We start from the raw sequence: 20368 nt of genomic DNA on the forward strand, positions 1-20368 counted from the left end.
TTTCTCAGCTACAGAATGGGAACAATATCACCTACCTTGCAGGATCATGAGAATTAGAGATATTATGTAAAGTTCCCAGTATAGTACCAAGGGCACAAAGTCATCATCACCATTACCAAGCCTCATGCAAAAAAAAATACCTAAAATCCAAAATCGGCAAAAGAATATTTACACAATATCCAAAAATTATTTTAAAAGAAAGATACACAAGTCAATCTTGTACGATTCTGAAAACCCTGTCACCTGCTTTATTTCTGGAGAAGGGTAAAGGGAGAAGAGAAAATATTCACTTGAATTTGAAGGGCAGCTTAATGGGAAGCAACAGTAGCAACAATTTCCGGCCTCGAAGGCTCCTCTCTGATCACAAAGGAATGCTGAAACTTCCTTGTTTGGAGATGGATGAGTTTAATTTTTCCCTAGAGCAAGATCATCCATTTTTGCTGGGATAAAAGAATAAAGAACAAACTCAATAGCACCAAATGGGGTTTAACACAGAAAATAGGGCCAGGTTTCTCCTTTCAAATGCAAATTTTTACATTAAGATAGGTTTATAAATCATAGTTGTTTTTCCTCTTGAGTCAATCCTTCTCCTTCTCCTAACAGGAGCCCTGGGAGCCACAAGAGCATGTGCATTACAAACCAGATATACAATCCAGACACCCCTTCCAAACTGGAATCTGATTACTAATGGACTGGCCTAGCTCAGGGCTGTCCTCAGGGACAGGAAGCAGTAACTATGCTCTCAGGGAGAATGGATACTGAGGATGCCACCAGTCAAAGAGTCGAACGCTGTGCACTGGATCCAGGATGACTTGCACACCCTGTTCACTGCGCAGTTTCCGACCACCATGGACAGGAGAATCTTGGAACACCAGTCTTACACGATGATGCCGCATGTCCGTGCTCACATTGATAGTAAACTAGGAGAGAAAAGCAAATTCAGTACCCAAATTAAACAACCTTGTTTTCCCACGGCTCACTCTGAAATAAGACAGTCTAGACAAAATTTACACTGGCTAGGCCACGAAATGAAATTCTTCATATTTAAACTATGCTAAAGAAAGCCTCTCAAATGGCTGAATAAATTAGGATACATGCACATAGACTAGCACTGAAGCCAATTTTTAAAAACTGGGTTAGAACTATACGAAATGACTTGAAGGGGTTCTGATGAGATATTGTTGAGCAAGTCAACCAAGATGCATGAAACATACATCTAATCACATTTTTGGTAAAATAAACCACAAAATCTCTAAATCTGTTTATATGTATATGCTGGTCAGAACAGAATTGTGTGAATATGAAATACATGGAATATGAGTATATAAATAGTCACTAATGTGACTTAACCTAGAGGGAGCGGAGAGGTGCCTAACCACCAAAACAGCATATATGATATAATCTCAATTAAACAAAATTATTTAAGAGAGTGGGTGTATACAAGTACATAGTAACAGATACATTAAAGAACAGTTCCCAAAAGATTAATAGTTATAGGCCAGTAAAAGTCTAGATCACCTTTACTTTTTCCATGTATTTATGTATTATTTAAATTATTTCCATGAAGTATGCATTACTTATTTTACCATTAAAAAAAGAATAAAGCTAGGCACCTGGGTGGCTCAGTCAGTTAAGGATCTGCCTTCAGCTTAGTTCGTGATCCTGGAGTCCCATGATCGAGCCCTGTGTGGGACTCTCTGCTCAGTGGGGAGTCTGCTTCTCCCTCTCCCTCTGCACCCCCCACCCCAGTTCTTGTTCTCTCTCTCTCTCATAAATATAGAAGGAAGGAAGGAAGGAAGGAAGGAAGGAAGGAAGGAAGGAAGGAAGGAAGGAAGGAAGGAAGGAAGGAAGGAAGGAAGGAAGGAGGGAAGGAGGGAAGGGAGGGGAAAGAAATGAACAAAGCTATTTTCGGTGCAGAGGAGGGAACCCCACATAGCTCTGAACATAAGCCTAAAGGACAGAGAAGATAAACTGCATAAACTCTCAAGTTCTCAATCCAGTTAAAAATTTTAAAAACCTGGAAAATATGCCAGAGACATATCTGTTATTTACTAATCTAATTCTTAGCTAAGGCTTGAACAGTCATCATCACATAAGGGACAGAGCTGGTCACCCTACACTTTAGTATTCCATTTATGATACCACAAGCAAGCTTCAAGGTCCTGACATACAGTGCTCATATATAAGTCTCATTATTATCCCTGAAAGGATAATGTTTCTCAAATATTAATGATCACTACACAGAAGATAGCAAAAACATTCCCTTTACTATAAGAAGGAAACAGATAAAATATTCTCAGATATAATTAACTCTATTTCTAATAAACAAGTCTGCTTTCAGACTTTTTAAAAAAATTCTTCAAAGATTTCTTCTTCCTCAACGGTTAAATTTACAAATTTCTTTCAAAACTTAGGTATAGTGAGAGTCTACGAAAGAGCTAAGGATGATATTCTGTCTCCACTTACCAGGGTAAATATCATTCCCATGACAATTGGAATAAAGATGAAATTGAGGGTGGTGACCTGCAGTAGGCAGCAGTCCTGGTCTGGGTTGGTATGAACATCTTCGTACTGAATGGGAGGCTGCAACCCTCCCACACACTTGCTCTTTAATCTAGGGGACTGAAGAGAACTGAGAATTACTCGAATGGCTTAGAGGAAATGTTGATGGCTCTAAGACTCCACCAGTGAAAATCCTATGGTTCTCCTTATATACATATTGGTTTCTACACGGATCAAGGAAAACCTGCCCTTTGAAAGAAGAGGAAACACATTTGCATTAGCAATGTGGCAGTGGGTATATGCTTCATTTAGATGGTATTTCCTGCCATCTGGCAAGAAATGAAAACTTATTGTTCTATCAGAGGCTCTCCAAGGTCTGAAAGATCGCAAACTCCTCGTGACTCGTCGAACTCCAAAGAACATCTGCTGCACAAAAGGGACAGAAGCAGAAGGGGCCATCTAATTCTAGGCACCGTAAATAAAAGAACCACAACTCTCAGAAGTGAAGGAAATCTGAGCGTTCACCCTCCTGCAGTTAATTCCACTCTCAGCTTGAACACTGCTGAGACTGCCCTGCAGCCCCTTCCCAGAAAGGTCCTATGGTGGACTTACCACCGACATCTCATGGGTATCACAGGTTGAAGACACTGAAGACATTAAAATCAAATGACTAGAAACCAAAATTCTTCCCTAAAACCATGTTTATGAAAAATCAATGGAAAAATATGATTTACTTTCATTATAAACTTATCTGTAACTCGCTGGCCATCAAGTGAGGGATAACTAATCCTATTTGTAATATGTCTCCCTAGTGAGATACTAAGTAAGGGAGACAGAAGGAAGAAATGAGCTGCTGAGGATAAAAAGTAAAGGCAAGCAAGGGAGATCTTCAGTGCGGCCAAGATCTCAGGTACAGTCCAAGCAAAACGCAGAAACAGAGTAGAATACTATCTATTCTTCTTATAAATAGTCTCTTGGCGGCAGTCCCTTTCCTCATGACTTCCCCAAATGGCCTCAGGTATAAAACCATATAAATTATGGTTGGTTGCTTTGAAAAACAAAAAAATTATAGGCAAATAACCTCACTACATTGTTATAACAAGTTTTCCCCTTTTTCCCACCTTTAGAAAGTCTTCAACTATACAGAAAGTTAATAAAATAGTGCAATAAACTCCTGTATACCCTCTACCGCTAGATATTTCACCATATCCGCTTCCTCTCCTCCCACCTCTCATTTTATGTATAAAATGGTGGAGGGGGCAAAACCATCTGCAAGGAGCACTGAAGCTCCACCCTTATTCAGCATAAATAAAGACACATATATATAACCACAGTATCATTATCACACCTGAGAAATTAACAATGACTTCATGTCATCTAACACTTATACTCAAATCTCTTCAATTGTCCCACGTGTCTTTTACGCCCTTTGTTCCCTGATCCAGCACCCACTCATTCAGCTATCATACTGCTGTGTCTCTTTCATACAGAATAGTTCCTTCTACCTTTTCGTTTCATGGCATTATTGTAAATTTTGATGTGTACTAGTTGATTTTAATAAGGCAATTTTATGCCTAGTGAAATTTATTAGAACAACATACTACCTAAAAAACTAAGAGAAGATATGACTACATACCTGTTTTTTGAACTTAAAGTTGAATTCCCACATTGGTTCCTGTCTGTTCCCAACAATCTTTCTGCACCAGAAAAGTAAGCACTGTAAGAAAATAAAAACAAAATAAACCAAAAATAAATAAATAAACAATAGAAAAGGAAAAAATGAAAATAAGGTAACAGAAAATAATCAGCAAAAACCTGTCTCACAGCTCCAAGGCCAGCCACAGTCCCAATGCTGAGATTTCACTTCGGCACAGATAGAGACCCCCCCAATTTGACACTGGTGCAACATGAAAAGAGACAGTCCCAGGGCTATTCAGTAAAGAGAAGAGGGACCGATATAAGTCAACCTCAGATGCTGTTGAGGGCAACCCCCACTGTTCTCATCTTTAAAGACAGAAACATGGTCTCTAGAGACTGGGACATTCTCTGAGTCAGCAAGCCACTCCTCTATATGAAAATATAAGGGCAGCCAGTAGCCACCGGCAAGATGATAACAAAGCCATAAGGCTGGCAGAGATGGCTGTCCTGGAACAGGTGCAAGCCACTCAGGACCTTCTGGGAGCAGAGAGCCGGTGTGAAAATGACAGAGCTGGGCTGAATTCAGTCTACAGTAAGCCCCTCCATGAAAGTCAGGCTACAGCTAGGTTAACACAAGAAGTTAAGTACCTCCCAGGGGATAAGGGGTGGGTCGTCCGCCGTGCCAGCTGTCCTGCCCTTCAGACATGCCCTGTACGTCCTGCTGTTCCATCAAAAATAATGGGCTTGGCTTTAAGGGGCAAATACTTCTGCTGCCATCACAGCGGCTCCAGTGTCCCATACAAGCTATGCTATTGAAAAGAGAGAGAGGGAGAATCAAATACGAAAAGCTGGAGTCCAAGAACCTGGGACAACTTCCTTTAGGCATGCTGCCAACTCCCTGAATGCCATGCGATTGTGGTTATACAAGTGGCAAGGCCATGCATGGGACACCTGTCACTGCAGGTCCCATATCCTCTTCAGAGATCTGTAACAACAAGGCACCAAAGCAGCAGCCAGGTGGCCTGAGCTTACTGTCTGGATTAAGACCTTAGTTATCACCACCTTGGCTTTTTATAATCTACTTCAAAAAAATTAGTATACAGTGACAAGAATATGAAGACACAGGTATTTTCGATTTAGGCAGTAGCACTTGCATTGTGCACTGGAGCCGCTAGGATGCGTCAAGCATGAGGAGTTTGCCCAATGCTGCTCTACTCCCAGCAACTGATTCACACCCAGCGTGGTTAGCTGTGGGATGACCCCCACCTCCTCAGAGTTGGTCTGATACTATCAAATATTTCTGGAGGAGGGAAACTGCAAATGTGAGATGATACACTGTCCACTCATATTACTAGGAGAAGCAGCTGCTGGGTGAAATTCTACTCGCCCCGCATTCTACTCCGCCCTAAAGCCACCAGCTAGTGTGATATTAAATTGAGCTCAGCCCAAGGCCCTGACCATCTCAGTTTGCAACCCTCAAAGGAACCCTGATAATCTTGAAGCCAACAGTACCCTTTCAATCAATATGTATCAGGTAGAATATTATCATACTGGAGCTAAAATAGGGGAGAAGAATCATTACAGAACATCCAAAACACAAAAACAAAATAGAATAGAAAGTACTACAGAACACCAGATTTGGGGTAGGAATGGAGTAATAAAAATTACCCTCTAACTCAAAAGATACAAAATTCAGACAATGGTATTAGTTGAAGGAGAAATAGGCTGAGACATCAACTTGCCTAAGTAATCATATCTGTTGTACCAGTCTAGCTTGGCAAAGGTGAGCTCAGTGGATATTTCATTATGGAGAAAAGGAGAGAAAGGACCAAAGGCTAACAGACCTATTTACAAATCAGAAGAATGCCAAACACTTGAAAACTATGTATGAATATAAACTACTGGGGAAATCCCAAGATATAAGAAATAGCCCAGGACACAGGAAGAATTTTAGAGAGCTAAAGTCTGTGAGTGGGAGTACCTTATAGTCTCGGAAACGACCGAGCCCAGAGGTTGGCAATAGTGCGCCCTCAGCCTATGTTAAAGTCTACACCAAAATCTTTTAAAGAGGTCAACAAGAAAGAAGAATCCCAGGTATCAAGGTCACATTAGGAAAAGAAAATTACCAAGGTGTTCATGTTATATCTTTGCATCATGATTTACAGCATCTTGTAAGAACTATGGTTTACATCTACCATTTGAGTTGTGCTCTTCCTAATCCAAACCATCAAAATCATCTAAAGTGGTCCAACGTACAAGGCATGAGAATAAATTAAAGAGAATAAAGAATATGCTAAAAGCACAAGAAAGCTTTAAGGTAAAGAGAAGAGAAGCCAGCCCAGCAGAGCAGGAATGCCTTAGAGAACTGAAACCCTGAAAGTTTACGTTAGCCCCCTGGCAGCCCGGGATTGACAGCCCTAGCCCTCCCCATCAAGGAAGCCAGAGACAAGCCATATTAACAGGCCCACCATGTAAGAGTCCATTAGTTAGGCCCCAACAATAATTCTCACTTACTTTGGAATTCTTTAATGTGCTGGGAGTGCTTTCTGGAATGGCTGGATTCTTGGAGATTCGAGCAGCAAACGGCTCATACATATGGTATAGAGATCGGATCACACATGCCCGGAGACAGCGCAGCTTCTCCATTGACTCTGGTCGCAGGCGTAAAGGCAGAGAGGCATCCAGCGTGTAGTGCCTGAAAGAGGACACATTACTCCTACCAATATGTGACCTGTCTCTCCTGCTCTACCTCAGTCTCCTAGGACTCCTGGTCTCTGTATGAACTTAATTATACTATTACACTATTCTACTGGCCAGTAGTTAGCTTGTCCCAGTGTTCTCTCGCTCTCACACACACACACAAATCACCACCTCCTTCGTTTCTCTGCTACTTTTGCTTCTTTGCTATGCAAAAACCAATTCACATATACCTTATAATCCTGCACTCCATTCATGTTAAAATTTTAAATCCCATTTGACTCTAAAAAATGGCAAGTCTGGGACTTGACACCAGTACAGTATACTTCAGTTGCTCCAAAGGAGTGTGTACTGAAGAGCCACCACGGGTCTCAGCAAGTTCCCTACACCCTTCCACTTCAATATCCCTTCCTACAACATCCTGACAGTTTATAATCTTCATTACACTTCTGCACCCGGTACCAAAAGCTAGCTGTCTTACTAATCCCATCATTTACTCCCTCCTCACCACTACAACTATATATAGGGCAGCATGAGTACAAAAACTCTATGATACACCAAGATAACTACCCAACTAAGAAACACCGAATCCAGTTAGAAAGATAAGTAGATAGGCAGCTTTTGAAAATTCTAGCTAAGATAAACGTCTGAAGACAAGTCAAACACAGTTCTTTTTAAGACCTGAAGCACAACTTTTTGCTGAAAGTGGATACTGGCTGGGGGGAGGGGCAAACATAGGGAAGACAATTACCTGGACAAATTAATAAAACCAAACTTAAATTAGAGAGGGGCTCAAGGAGTCCAAAGCTAGGTTCATGCCCATGCATGGAGTAGAGAAAAGGAAAAGAGGTCACCATCCAGGGAGTAGCTCCAAATCACAAACAGCAATGAAATCAGCTACACAGATAACAGAGTGAGTCTCTGTGGTCGCACCTTCGGTACAACCTGGTCCAAAAGGCAGCAGTGCAAGTGACAGTCCAGGCATTCTTACAAATCAGGGAAAAATTCACAATGTCCTCAGGACGGATATAGGAGGCCAGCAATAGCCAAATATCCATGGGATACTCTTCTCCTCCAGCAACGTCCAAGTCTTCTGAAACAGAAAAAACAGAACTATAACCTTTGACCTTCGATCATGTACATATCTAAAGATCCCCAATCATTTCAATTCTCCCAGGGCTTGCACCACTAAGAAAACAGTTTTAAATAGTCCAACAAAGCCTCTCAGACTCATCATTTCCTGCTTATTCTAGCTGCTGGAAACTTTTGCTTCCTGTTGCCCAAGTGACTGGGTCTCATTCTTAAGGCCTTTCTTCAAGAACTATTCACATAGTATTTTCAAGTTTTCAAAGTTTTTCAAAGTTTTGCACACAGTATTATCATTCCATTCTAATAATTCTTCAACAGAAATAAGGAAAATATTACTGTGCCCATTTTACTAGTAAGAAGACATAACCTTGCCACTAATTAAGGTAAACAGACCCAGGTTTTTGTTTTTTTTTTAAGATTTTATTTATTTATTTGAGAGAGAGAGAGAACAAGAACACAAGCAGGCAGAGCAGCAGGCAGAGGGAGAAGGAGGCTCTCCGATAAGCAGGGAGCGCAACGTGGGGCTTGATTCCAGAACCCTGGGATCATGACCTGAGCCGAAGGCAGACGCTTAACCGACCAAGCTACCCAGGTGCCCAGACCCAGGTTTCTACTCCAAATTCTAGCTTCGCACTGTAAACTCTGCCCCTGATTTCCCTCATGGTCCTCTTCCACCAAACATTTTCTTCAGTTCAGTCATTTAAAACAACTGATTTTAAGAAGGTATGAGGAAACCTCAAAGTGCAAACTCAATAAAACACCCGGTAAGTTACGGTATATTTTCATTACTCAATAAATGCCTGTAGACATTTCTTTCCTTCTAGTTCCTCATTTCATTGCCAGTTTGACCTATGATCCCAGCCACAGGCGTTCAGTACTCAAGATGCCCTGTGACAATGTATCCCCACCTCCTCCTCCTACAGACTTCGTTAGGATTCATTCTCTTGACCCTGAAGTCCACTAGGTGTCTCAGGTCCAAGTAAAAACTCACACTCCAAAAAGACACTTGCATCTGGGGCCTGAGTGGCTCAGTCGATTAAGTGTCTGCCTTCGGCTCAGGTCATGATCCCAGGATCCTGGGATTGAGTCCCGTGCTGGCTCCCTGCTCAGAGGGGAGCCTGCTTCTCTCTCTCCCTCTGCCTGCCACTCCCCCTACCTATACTTACTCTGTCAAATAAACAAATAAAATCTTTTTAAAAAATTAAAAAAGAAAAAAAAAAAGACACTTGCATCTGGGCAAACCCCACTCCCAACCTGTAATTCAGACCTGGTCACAGAACTATGCAAAAATCAGCTTTCTTCTTTCTGTTTCCTGGGTGAAAAGACCCTACACAACCTCTCCAAAGCTGCCTCTACTTTTTGAGCAAACTGCTTCCTGCAGCAGTATGACTCAGTCAGGTTATTGTATTGGGTTCTTCATAACAGAGACCACTACCTCTAAAACAACATCCTCTTTTCTGGTTCCTAATCTTCCCTGTAATCTCCAGTGACCACTGAAGGCTTAGTCCTATCATGTTTGAGCCCCATCATCTCCCATGTTAAGTCTCTCTCTAAAGGATGACTGTCAGGATTTCTCCCACTGAGACCCATCAGGACTTTTACAAAGCAGGGTGCTATTAAAAAATGTTCTGTCTGGGGCGCCTGGGTGGCTCAGTTGTTGGGTGTCTGCCTTCGGCTCAGGGCGTGGTCCCGGGGTCCTGGGATAGAGCCCCGCATCGGGCTCCCTCCTCCGCTGGGAGCCTGCTTCTTCCTCTCCCACTCCCCCTGCTTGTATACCCTCTATTGCTGGCTGTCTCTCTCTCTGTCAAATAAAGAAATAAAATCTTTAAAAAAAAATGTTCTGTCTTTAGTGACAAAACGCAGTAATTACTGATGAGGAATAATTTTCATTGTTTTAAACATTATTAAGAAATTTCAGAACGTAGGAAATGGAATCAGTAAAAGAAAGCTCCACGGAGATAAGCCATGAAGGACAGAAAGAACTTTGATAGGTATAGGTTAAGAGTATTCCAAGTGAAATAAACAGCTAACAGGAAGCCCAGATACTTAGAAAACGAAATACATGTGATGGCAATAAAGAGACAAGTCTAACAGGATTTTGATGCTATCAAGAAATTACTGTAAATTTTTTTAAACATGATTAACTTTTTTTGTTAAAGAGTATTTGTCTTTTGGACGGAACTACCAAAACATGTAGAGATAATAATAGGGTACCTGGAAATTATTTCAGAATAATGCATAGTGTGTATGTTGGGGTGGGGGAATAGTGGCTGAAACAGAAATGGCCATGAGTTGATTAAGTGTTAATGCTGGGTAAGAACTAGATGGGATTCCTTAGACTATTCTCTCTTCTGTATTTGTTTCATTAAAAAGAAGCTGAAAGAGGGGCGCCTGGGTGGCACAGCGGTTAAGCGTCTGCCTTCGGCTCAGGGCGTGATCCCGGCGTTATGGGATCGAGCCCCACATCAGGCTCCTCTGCTATGAGCCTGCTTCTTCCTCTCCCACTCCCCCTGCTTGTGTTCCCTCTCTCGCTGGCTGTCTCTATCTCCGTCAAATAAATAAATAAAATCTTTAAAAAAAAAAAAAAAAAAAAAGCTGAAAGAAAGAAGGGGAAAAAAAGACCAGTCTGACTAGAATAAAGGAACCTAATGGGAGTAAAGCAGAGCAAACAACTAGTTAAGTCTGTAAGCCACAAATCATACATCTGGTAAGTGACCAGTATCCTGAATATACAAAGAATTCTCACAGCTCAGCAATAAAAAGATAACCCAACTTTAAAATGGGCAAAGGAGGGAGTCTGGGTGGCTCAGTCAGTTAAGCACCCTCCTTTGGCTCAGGTCATGATCTCGGAGTCCTAGGATCAGGTCCCGCATGAGGCTACGTGCTCAGCGAGGAGTCTGCTTCTCCCTCCCCCCGCCCCTCCCCCAGCTTGTGCTCTCTGTTGCGCTCTCTCTCAAATAAATTAAATCTTCAAAAAAAAAAAAAAACAGGCAAAGGATTTGAATAGACATTTCGCTGAAGAAGACATACAAACGGGCAATAAGCACACATGAAAAGATGCCCCCCCCCCAAAAAAGATGCTCAACATCATTAGCCATCAGAGAAATGCAAATCAAAACCGTAAGATACCACTTGACATCTACTAAGATGGCTATGATTTAAAAAATCAGACAGGGGCGCCTGGGTGGCTCAGTCGTTAAGCGTCTGCCTTTGGCTCAGGGCGTGATCCCAGGGTCCTGGGATCGAGCCCCACATCAGGCTCCCTGCTCTGCTGGGAGAGCCTGCTCCTTCCTCTCCCACTCCTCCCGCTTGTGTTCCCTCTCTCGCTGGCTGTTTCTCTGTCAAAGAAATAAATAAAATCTTTTAAAAAAAAAAAAATCAGACAATAACAAGTGTTAGCAAGAATATAGAGAAACTGCAACTCTTACACACTGCTGGTGGAATGTAAAATCGAAACCTCAAAAAACACACTGGTAGGGCACCTGGGTGACTCAGTCAGTTAGTTAAGCATCTGCCTTCAGCTCAGGTTATGATCCCAGGGTCTTGGGATTGAGCCCCCTGTTGGGCTCCCTGCTCAGCAGGGAGTCTGCTTCTCCCTCTCCCTCTGCCCCTCCCCTTGGCTCGTGCTCTCTTGTGCTCTCTTGTGTTCTCTCTCTCTCAAGTAAATAAAATCTTTAAAAAAAAAGAAAACTGGCCATTATTCAAAAACTTAAACTACAGTTATCATGTGATTCAGCAATTTCACTACTACCCAACAGAAATGAAAATATATGTCCATGCAAAAACTTGTCCAAGAGTGTTCATAGCAGCATCATTCAAAACAGCCAACTGAAAAAAACTGAAGGACTGATATATCCTACAAAATGAATGAACTTGAAAACATGCTAAGTGAAAAAAGCCAGACATAAAAGGCCACATATTACGTGATTCCATTTATATGAAATGTCCAGAACAGGCAAATCTATAGAAACAGAAAGTAAATTAGTGGTCAGAGTATGCCGGGAGAGTGGGAGGGTTGGGAGAGAACAGGAAATAATGCTAATAGGTCTGGGATGATAAAATGTTCTAAACTTAGATCATGTTGATACCTGCACAACCATGTGAACATACTAAAACCACTGAACTGTACACTTTAAAAAAGTGAATTTTATGTCAATAAAGATGTTTTAAAAGTCTGTAAGCTGTTCTATGGAGTGTGCCCAAAAACAAAATAGAGCAAGATAAATTTCTAATAGCATGGTGATGATGAGTAGAAATTTCAAGCAAGAAATTAAGGAACAAAGAAGTGTTAGGAACATCAATATTAATTTTGACCTTCTGGAAAAGAATGGTTATCGCTGACAATAACTGGCATAATTGTAAAACGGCAGTTCATTAATTATCAATTACTTCAATGTAGTTCAGTAAGTACAAATATCTGTTTATCTGACTCTCAAGTACAGGTAAAAGTTCTGGTAGATCTGAAATCAAAAATACACATATCACTTATTCCATTAGCTTCCCCTAACTCTAGCTGATCACTGGAACCACTTCAGCTTTAAGAATGGCTATTCTGGGTGCTATCCCAACAAAGTCTGATTCATTAAGTCTAGAGCAAACCACTGCACAAAGGTTTGGCACATTACATATTATTAGCTTATTTTTTGTTTCATTTGTGTGAGTTTTATTGCCATTAGGTATAAAATCACATACTTTTCTACTTCCCACAGTATCTATTAGACATAGAGCAGACAGTAATAATTGCAAAGCACTTAAAAGTCCATAGTAATACCTAACTTCAGTTGAAATGAAACCGGTTAGATACACTCCACATATCTGGGAAAACATATTTTTGTCACATCTTTGATTCCTTACCTGTCCAGAAATCCAGAAATGCAAAGGCTTTTTGTTTTCATGCTACCATAGGGGTTTTTACCTAACAATGACATGTTCTCAAAGAATGGTTACTATAGTCGAGTTTACAGCTCCAGAAATCTACTGAATCTTACCAATCTCCTTTCTTCTCAAATTTAGACAAAAGTAGAAAGCCCTGGTATATTAAACCTGTCCCACTTCTAAGATCCAAACCCTGGTTCTCCACTGGTATCACCTCTTACCCTACTGAGAAAGTGAACAGCTTCAAGTTACCACCACAGACAGAACTAATCCAAAAGCAAACAAGCCCTATACCTTTGTGTCTCTTGCTTTTCTTTTTTCTGGAGACAGTTCTCTCACGGATGCTCTCCTCCTGGGCATCCATCTCGTCACTGCTGTCAATGATGTCACAGGGCTCACCAACCCCAGAAAGAGCTTCCACTGCAGGAACCTGGGAGGCTTCCAAGCCACAAAGAGATTTTACTAGAAGAAAATAAGGGGAGAATGAGATGGCAGAGTCCCATGCAGAAATACAAAGGACTCAGGATATCAGCATCCATGAGGATGCAGGGAAAAAGGGGGAAAAAAGCAATAGTGTGAGAGAGTCTGCAGAAGAAAGGTGAGAACTAGAAAGAAAGAAATTTTAGCATTTTAAATACTAAAAACTGGAAAGCAATGGGCAAACTGACCCCAAAGTTGCAGAGACTGACTCCTTAAAAGTGGCAACTTCAGACCTGAAGAAAAAGGGAGAGTATTATTCTCCCACTATAAACCCTGTAGGATAAAAAAAAAAAAAAAAAAAAAAAGTGAATGCTATTCTCATTTGTATAAATTCTGAGGAGCAATGTTTGAGAGAAAATGACCCTGTTCCTAAGCTGGAGACAGTCGGTGTCATAAAAGCACAAGTCTCAGGGACATGTGAGTAAAAGGTTTGAAAGTAAGAGAAGCATGAGAAAAGGAAAAGCATACTTCAGAGTTATTACACAAAGAAGCAAACTGCAGAATAAGTGGAGAATATATGTGAACCACAGGAAAAAGATGAATAGCCAAAAAGAAAGCAGTGAAACCTACAGAAGAGCACGCAAAGATTTTTTTTTTTTTTTGGATGCAAAGAGAGAAATAAAATATTTCTGCTATAGAAAGCGTTACTGCTCTTGGCTAATCCTCCCTGTCCCCTCCTCCGAATACATGAGGGGCCGATGAAGACAGCAAACACGTTTATGGGAAAATGCCCAAAGGATTTTGCAAGAAAAACACTGAGGCGGAGTTCCAGGAAAATAAAACACCTAGTTCTGTCTTCCCGGCCTGAGAGACTCGTCGGCAGCCTACCTTCCTGCTGCACAGCATTGGCGACGGCTTTCTTGACCCGTCCAGACCTCACGACCGCCGGATCCGAGTTGGCATAATCCGCCACGGTCACTGAAATACAGCAACAACCCTCAGAGGAGGAGGCCTTCTCTCTGTCAGCGTCCTCTCCGCCAAGACCTCCTGCTTGCTCACTGCAGGTCCCCGGCCCCAGCGCCCTCCCATTACAGGCAAGCGAGCGCTCGCCTCGGCGCTGTCCAGCCCCCTCCCTGCCGCCAGCGCCCAGCCTTTCAACGCCCCCGCCCCTTCGCCCACCTCGTCCAGAGCAGGCGTCGTGGGCCCGGAACTTGAGTCGCTTCCCTCTCTTGGGCATGGCGACCGTGTCGGGGCGAGGCCGGCCTACCAGGCCGGGCCCCCGGGCCATGTCTTGGGCCGGAGAGCCGGCTCCGGGAGCCGCGCGCCAGCTCCGCCTGGCTCAGCGGCCATCCCGCACCGGAGTCCGCGGCTCTCGCGAGGACTTAGGCCGGGGCCCGCGTCGCGTTGGCAGCCGACGCCCCATTCGGAAACCAATCACCGCCTGGGCTGCGGAGTACGTCATCATCCAGCGCCTACGGATCACCTGCCTCGGGGTTCGGTAGGGATCAACCTGTGTCTGGGTTGCTGCTGTTCTGGCAGTGTGGGATTTCGCTGCACCTCTTGTGAGGTGATTGGTGTCTCAGACGTGGAACCCACACCCGCGTTGACTAGAACTGAGTTTACACGCTGGTCTCCACGGTTTTTCAGCTGCCGCCTCCGTCCACGCTCCAGGTTCACTTCAGCACCCAAATGTCCGTACGTTGTCGCTTCCGTGCTTGCTATTAACAACATGAGTCTGTAAGAGTCTTCACTCTAATTTCTTACACAAAAGCTATAAAGTTATGAATTCTCAACATGGAGGGAGGGGTTCTTAAAAGTTTTTCGAAGTACCACGGTCCTCCAAACAAAACACTCCAAGGATCGATGAGGAAAGAAAATTGTCATTCCTTTATATTGAGAGAGAAAAAAGTCACTGAGTGAAGGTTGCAGAACTGTGAGGGAGCAGGACCCTAGACTGGTAGCGCTAGTACGAATAAGAAGCTATTTATGGTTCTGAGTTACGTTCTTTGTCTTCTAACTTCCTTGCAGCTCTCAAAAGATGCTAATCCAGGTCTTGAGAAGCCAGACATCCAACCTGCTGGACCCACCCTAAGATATTTAGGAGACTCCTGTTTTTAATGTGATTACCTAATACATAAAAGTTCATTAGGAGCAAACCACTGGACTTTTACTAACATTGTGCTAATAGGCTTGAATCAATTAGGAATTATAATTGAAGCTGAATATAATTGATTATAATTGTGAACTATTCAAAAAATTTTTAAAGATTTTATTTATTTATTTACTTATTTATTTATTTATTTGACAGAGAGAGAGAGCACAAGCAGGCAGAGCAGCAGGCAGAGGGAGAGGGAGAAGCAGACTCCCCACTGATCAGGGAGCCCGACATGGGGCTCGATCCCAGCACGCTGGGATCGTCACCCGAGCTTAAGGCAGACGCTTAACAGACTTAGCCACCCATGGGGCGCCTGGGTGGCACAGCGGTTAAGCGCCTGCCTTCAGCTCAGGGGGTGATCCCAGCGTGCTGGGATCGAGCCCCACATCAGGCTCCTCAGCTATGAGCCTGCTTCTTCCTCTCCCACTCCCCCTGCTTGTGTTCCCTCTCTCGCTGGCTGTCTCTATCTCTGTCAAATAAATAAATAAATAAAATCTTTAAAAAAAAAAAAAAAAAACAGACTTAGCCACCCAGGCACCCGTGAACTATTCAAATTTAATTTATCTAAAGGCAAAACATAAAACAAGGGTCCAATAGACTGTTAACTAAAAGAAAATTGTTTCAAATAATTTTTCCACGTATACATAATTCATGTTTGTTGTCAAGTTCTAAATGCAGCTGGTATGCACTGAGCCTTCTCATTTCACAATGTTATCAATAAAAAATTAGTAAGGCCACCGTTCATATAGATTTCTGCTGATGTGGCACTTTGCTGAAAACACTCAGGGTTCACAACTTTGAAGGAAATCAAAAGTGCAGAAGATAAAAATTCTATTAAAATGTTGTCACTTTTGCAAACAGTTAAAGGTTAAGGGTTTTAACTGAAATGTTCCCATTTTCAATGGCATGCACTCCTATTTTAATGCATTGGAGTGAAAGAAGTGCTAATACCAAAACTGTTTATTTCACTTTTCAAATTTTCAAGAATGAGAAGTAAGGCCACTCAGACTGTTAAGTCCTTTGGCCACTTTAGTGGAACAAAACACCTGTAGGTCTTTTATTCTACTTTTTATTAAAAAGCAACAACTTTTAATTAATACCACTGTTAGCTTCCAGATCCAAAATACAGGTTCTTTCTAGGAAGACAAGTTGTAAACATTACTAAAAGAGCTCTTATATCTAAATGCAAGTAGCATCTAGCTATTAACCTAGTATTAGGAAGAAGGAAGAAGAGTGTTCTAAAGTCTTTGTCCTCGGGGTGCCTGGGTGGCTCAGTCATTAAGCGTCTGCCTTCGGCTCAGGGCGTGATCCTGGAGTCCTGGGATGGAGCCCCACATCAGGCTCCTCTGCTGGGAGCCTGCTTCTTCCTCTCCCACTCCCCATGCCTGTGTTCCCTCTCTCAATGGCTGTCTCTCTCTCTGTGTCAAAGAAATAAATAAAATCTTAAAAAATAAATAAATAAAGTCTTTGTCCTCAGCAAAGTGGAAAATTTAAGGACAATACATGAATACATATAGTATTAGGATGCTATCTTTCTAAGTTCTATCCATCCTACTTTGGGAGTATTAAATCATCCTTTATTTTGGGCTAATAGTAAATGATAGTGGTGGTGGTTGGTTTTTTGAGGTCCTTTCTTGTCAAAATTTAAAAGTGGCAAATCTATACTGTTTATCAGAATCTTCTTTTAAATTTTAATAGCCTGTAAAGTCCTAAACCTAGAAACCATTGTTTTGGAGACACTGGAAGATTATTCCTTCTGATTTGAAGAAATACCTAATAGTAGCATTTCCTATTGGAAACAGTATAAAGCAATATAGAAGAGTAATAAAGAGTGTGGATTCTGAACCAGACTTACCTGGGTTCAGGAAATATTTCTGCCACTTCTTATCCATGTAACCTTGGAAAAGTTACTTAATCTCCCTGGGCCTCAGTTTCTGGTCTATAAACTAAAGATAATGATAACTCCTAATTCATAGGGTTATTGAAATAAATTAATTAATCCATGGAGAGAATTTAAAATAATACATAGTAGTCACTCAATAAATGTCAGCTACTGTCGTTGTGGTGGTGATAGTTAAAATTGTAGTGTTTGTTGTTACTTAAAGTCCCCTCAGATGACTAAGGTCCTTTTGCTTCTTCATGAAGAAAGAAGTTGAAGCAAGACATACATTGTAGTTGATTAAAATGCTAGAAGACTGGCTGATATTTATTGAGTACTTATCATGCGGTGACAGTACAGAATTCAAATTGAGGATTGTCGGGCTTCAAAATTCATATGTAAAATCACTGTACTATATTACCTCTAAAATGAAGGAAAACATATGAAAGCTTTGCCTTTGAATAATATTAATAGCCTAAACAGATGTGGAGTCCAAAAGTGGCTAAGGGGAAAATCTATAGGACAAAACAAACTGAAATGGTACTTAATGAATTTCTATGATGTGCCAAAGCTGTAGACAAGGTATCTGAAGAATCTGATTCAAAGTAAGATTCAGTGGCACTAGAAAAAGTACATTAACTTAAATCTGGGAAAAAAGTGCTTGTGACTAACTTTTTATATACTATATTTAAAATATAGTGTGTGGTAAAATAGCTTAAGATAGGGGCGCCTGGGTGGCACAGCGGTTAAGCGTCTGCCTTCGGCGCAGGGCGTGATCCCGGCGTTATGGGATCGAGCCCCACATCAGGCTCCTCTGCTATGAGCCTGCTTCTTCCTCTCCCACTCCCCCTGCTTGTGTTCCCTCTCTCGCTGGCTTTCTCTATCTCTGTCGAATAAATAAATAAAATCTTTTAAAAAAATAGCTTAAGATAGAGTTTTTTCAGTTAAAAATAATAATAAATAGAGTAGCCTAGTAATGAGGAGCTCAGTTTCTAGAAGCAGATGTCTGGGTTTAAATCCCGGTTCTTCCTCTTGATAGCTACATGACCTTGCAGGTGAGGGAAAAAAACTTTTCTTCTACCCTCTCAGGTTCTGTTACTGGAGTCCTGCAAATTAAACTGACAAAAGACAGATTAACAGGAGGAAAAGATTGGTTTATTTACATGTGCAACATGCACATACATGGGAGACATCAGTGATGAATAACTCAGAGGTGATTAGGATTTGGGGTTTTTATACCATCTTAATAGGTGAAAGGGAGGAGGAGAAAGGCACTTAAAGGAAAACAAATGACTTTTTGGAAAGATAAATGGATTTTCAGGAGAACAAACAGGAAATAAGAAAGTTTGTGATAATGGTTTTCTATCTTGGTACAAGTGGTCTTTTTGTCTCCTTTAGGGCCATAAAACTTCCCTAAATAAAGGATTTGAGGTAGGTTTTATTCTAATTCTTTTTCATTCTCATTTTCATCCTATTTCATTCTCATCCTTCCTTCTGGGAGTAGTTCTGCCCTCAAGAAGAATTTATGGTAGTCTTATTCCCCAGAAGTTGTTGCTTTTAGTCAGATAAGGGAAGCTCTAAAAAGCCTTTTTTCTGCAGCTGTTGAGTCTTAAATACATCTCAAATACCCTTAGCTTAAAATAATCTTTACGCCAAAGTGGCATAGTTGGGGGTGGCATATTCTGTACCCTCAACCTTGAACAAATTACTTAATCTCACTAAAATTCAGCTTTCTTATCTATAAAATGAGCATAATAATGGTACCCAATTAATGGAGTTGTTGTGAGGATTAAATAAGATAATATATCGGAAGCTCTTAGCTCAGCACCTGGAATATAATAACCATTTGATGAACTTAGTTATTTATTATTTGCTACACCTACAACTAGAAACTTACTGGTTTGAATCAGTAATTCTCAACCTTGGTTGCACAATGGACTCCCTGGTGGGATTTCACAAAGTACCAGTTACCTAGCCCCACAACCAAAGGTTTTTATTCAATAAGTCTGAGGTAGGGCCTGGGCACACACATTTTTAAAAAAAAGACCCCAGATAACTTTATTGTTCAGCCCAAATATTGAGGTTTAGATCAAGAGTGAACAAATTAGTGGCTATAGGACAAATCTGACCCTTACCTACTTTTGAAAATAAACTTTTAGTGGAACAAGGTCACACCTATTTGTTCATGTATACCTGTGGCTTTTACTCAAATCTAAAATATTTACTGTTTACAGCAAGTTTGTCAGTTCTTAGTTTAGAACGAAGTTGCTGGGCAGCCTGTACCACATGGGGGCAATATAGGCTCACAGGATCAAGATTTTAGGGACTAACAAAACTTGAAAATTGACTGCTAAACTAAATACATCAGGAATTATAAAAATGAATATATTTTTCCTATCTGTAAGCTCTTTTCTCTAGTTTCCAATCATGCACAAGTCTATTCTAAATTGAAAACATCTATGCCAGGGGTGCCTGGCTGGCTCAGTCATTAGAGCATATGATTCTTAATTTCTGGGTTGTGAGTTTGAGCCCTGTGGGTGTGGAAATTACTTAAAAATAAAATCTTAAAAACAACAACAACAACACCAAATACTGATCCCTCCTCTGTCTACCATTCATGCCTAGTAAGTCTAGCTTTTACCCATGGCTTTTCTGTCTTTAGCACCTAGTCATTTCTGGTGTCTTTGAACTCTGGCTTCAAAGCTCATTTGTTCGTTGAAGGTTACTCTCCAGGGTCACCAATGACCTCCTAGTTGTATTTTCTGAATTCTCTTTCTTGTATTTCCATGGAGATCCCATCCTTCTTGAAACCCTCTACTCCATGCCATTTCACATTCTCAGTTCTCTTGCTTTCTAGCCACTTTTACAGTTAAGAAGTTCTTGTTCTTCTCCTTTAACCTGTATTCTCTTAATATGCTCTGTTTAGGATGGCTATCAGTCCAAGTAGGTGCACTACTTTGCTTTTGTAAATTGTTATTAGCCCTACAAAGTTTGGGAATCAGGTTGCTGACTTACAAGGGGTGGCCATGATTTAGTGCGAAATATGACCAGATAAGAAGGAATTGATATTAATTGAAGAGGTTTGATCAAGCATCATGTCCAAAGGGCAGACC

The 20368-nt window shown here is 41.3% G+C and overlaps 2 protein-coding genes across 7 annotated transcripts in view; one reads left to right on the top strand and one right to left on the bottom strand.

The window, feature by feature from the left end:
- Positions 1–217: 217 nt before the first annotated feature.
- Positions 218–14606, bottom strand: TMEM183A (transmembrane protein 183A). Of its 5 annotated transcripts, none has more exons than XM_045787627.2 (8): positions 14401–14606; positions 14110–14199; positions 13096–13263; positions 7771–7927; positions 6655–6835; positions 4139–4219; positions 2467–2614; positions 218–920 (listed from the first exon to the last, which is right to left on the bottom strand). In XM_045787627.2, exons 1-8 carry the CDS (start codon positions 14507–14509, stop codon positions 826–828), a joined length of 1029 nt encoding a protein of 342 aa, XP_045643583.1. In that variant the 5' UTR covers positions 14510–14606; the 3' UTR covers positions 218–825. The 5 variants fall into 5 exon arrangements, with proteins under 5 accessions (XP_045643583.1, XP_045643580.1, XP_045643582.1 ...); XM_045787624.2 differs by having other exon boundaries at positions 2467–2622; XM_045787626.2 differs by having other exon boundaries at positions 7771–7930.
- A 93-nt stretch (positions 14607–14699) lies between these two features.
- Positions 14700–20368, top strand: part of LOC123785854 (alpha-1,6-mannosyl-glycoprotein 4-beta-N-acetylglucosaminyltransferase-like) — a 31356-nt gene continuing 25687 nt past the window's right edge. For both annotated transcript variants that reach the window (XM_087857069.1, XM_087857070.1), the window contains exon 1: positions 14700–14916. The gene's annotated coding sequence lies outside the window, so the exon portion shown is untranslated. The remainder of the gene's footprint in view (positions 14917–20368) is intronic.

This window comes from Ursus americanus, chromosome 2 (assembly GCF_024610735.1).
Source record: "Ursus americanus isolate L20-20 chromosome 2, mUrsAme1.1.p, whole genome shotgun sequence".
Taxonomy (NCBI): domain Eukaryota; kingdom Metazoa; phylum Chordata; class Mammalia; order Carnivora; family Ursidae; genus Ursus; species Ursus americanus.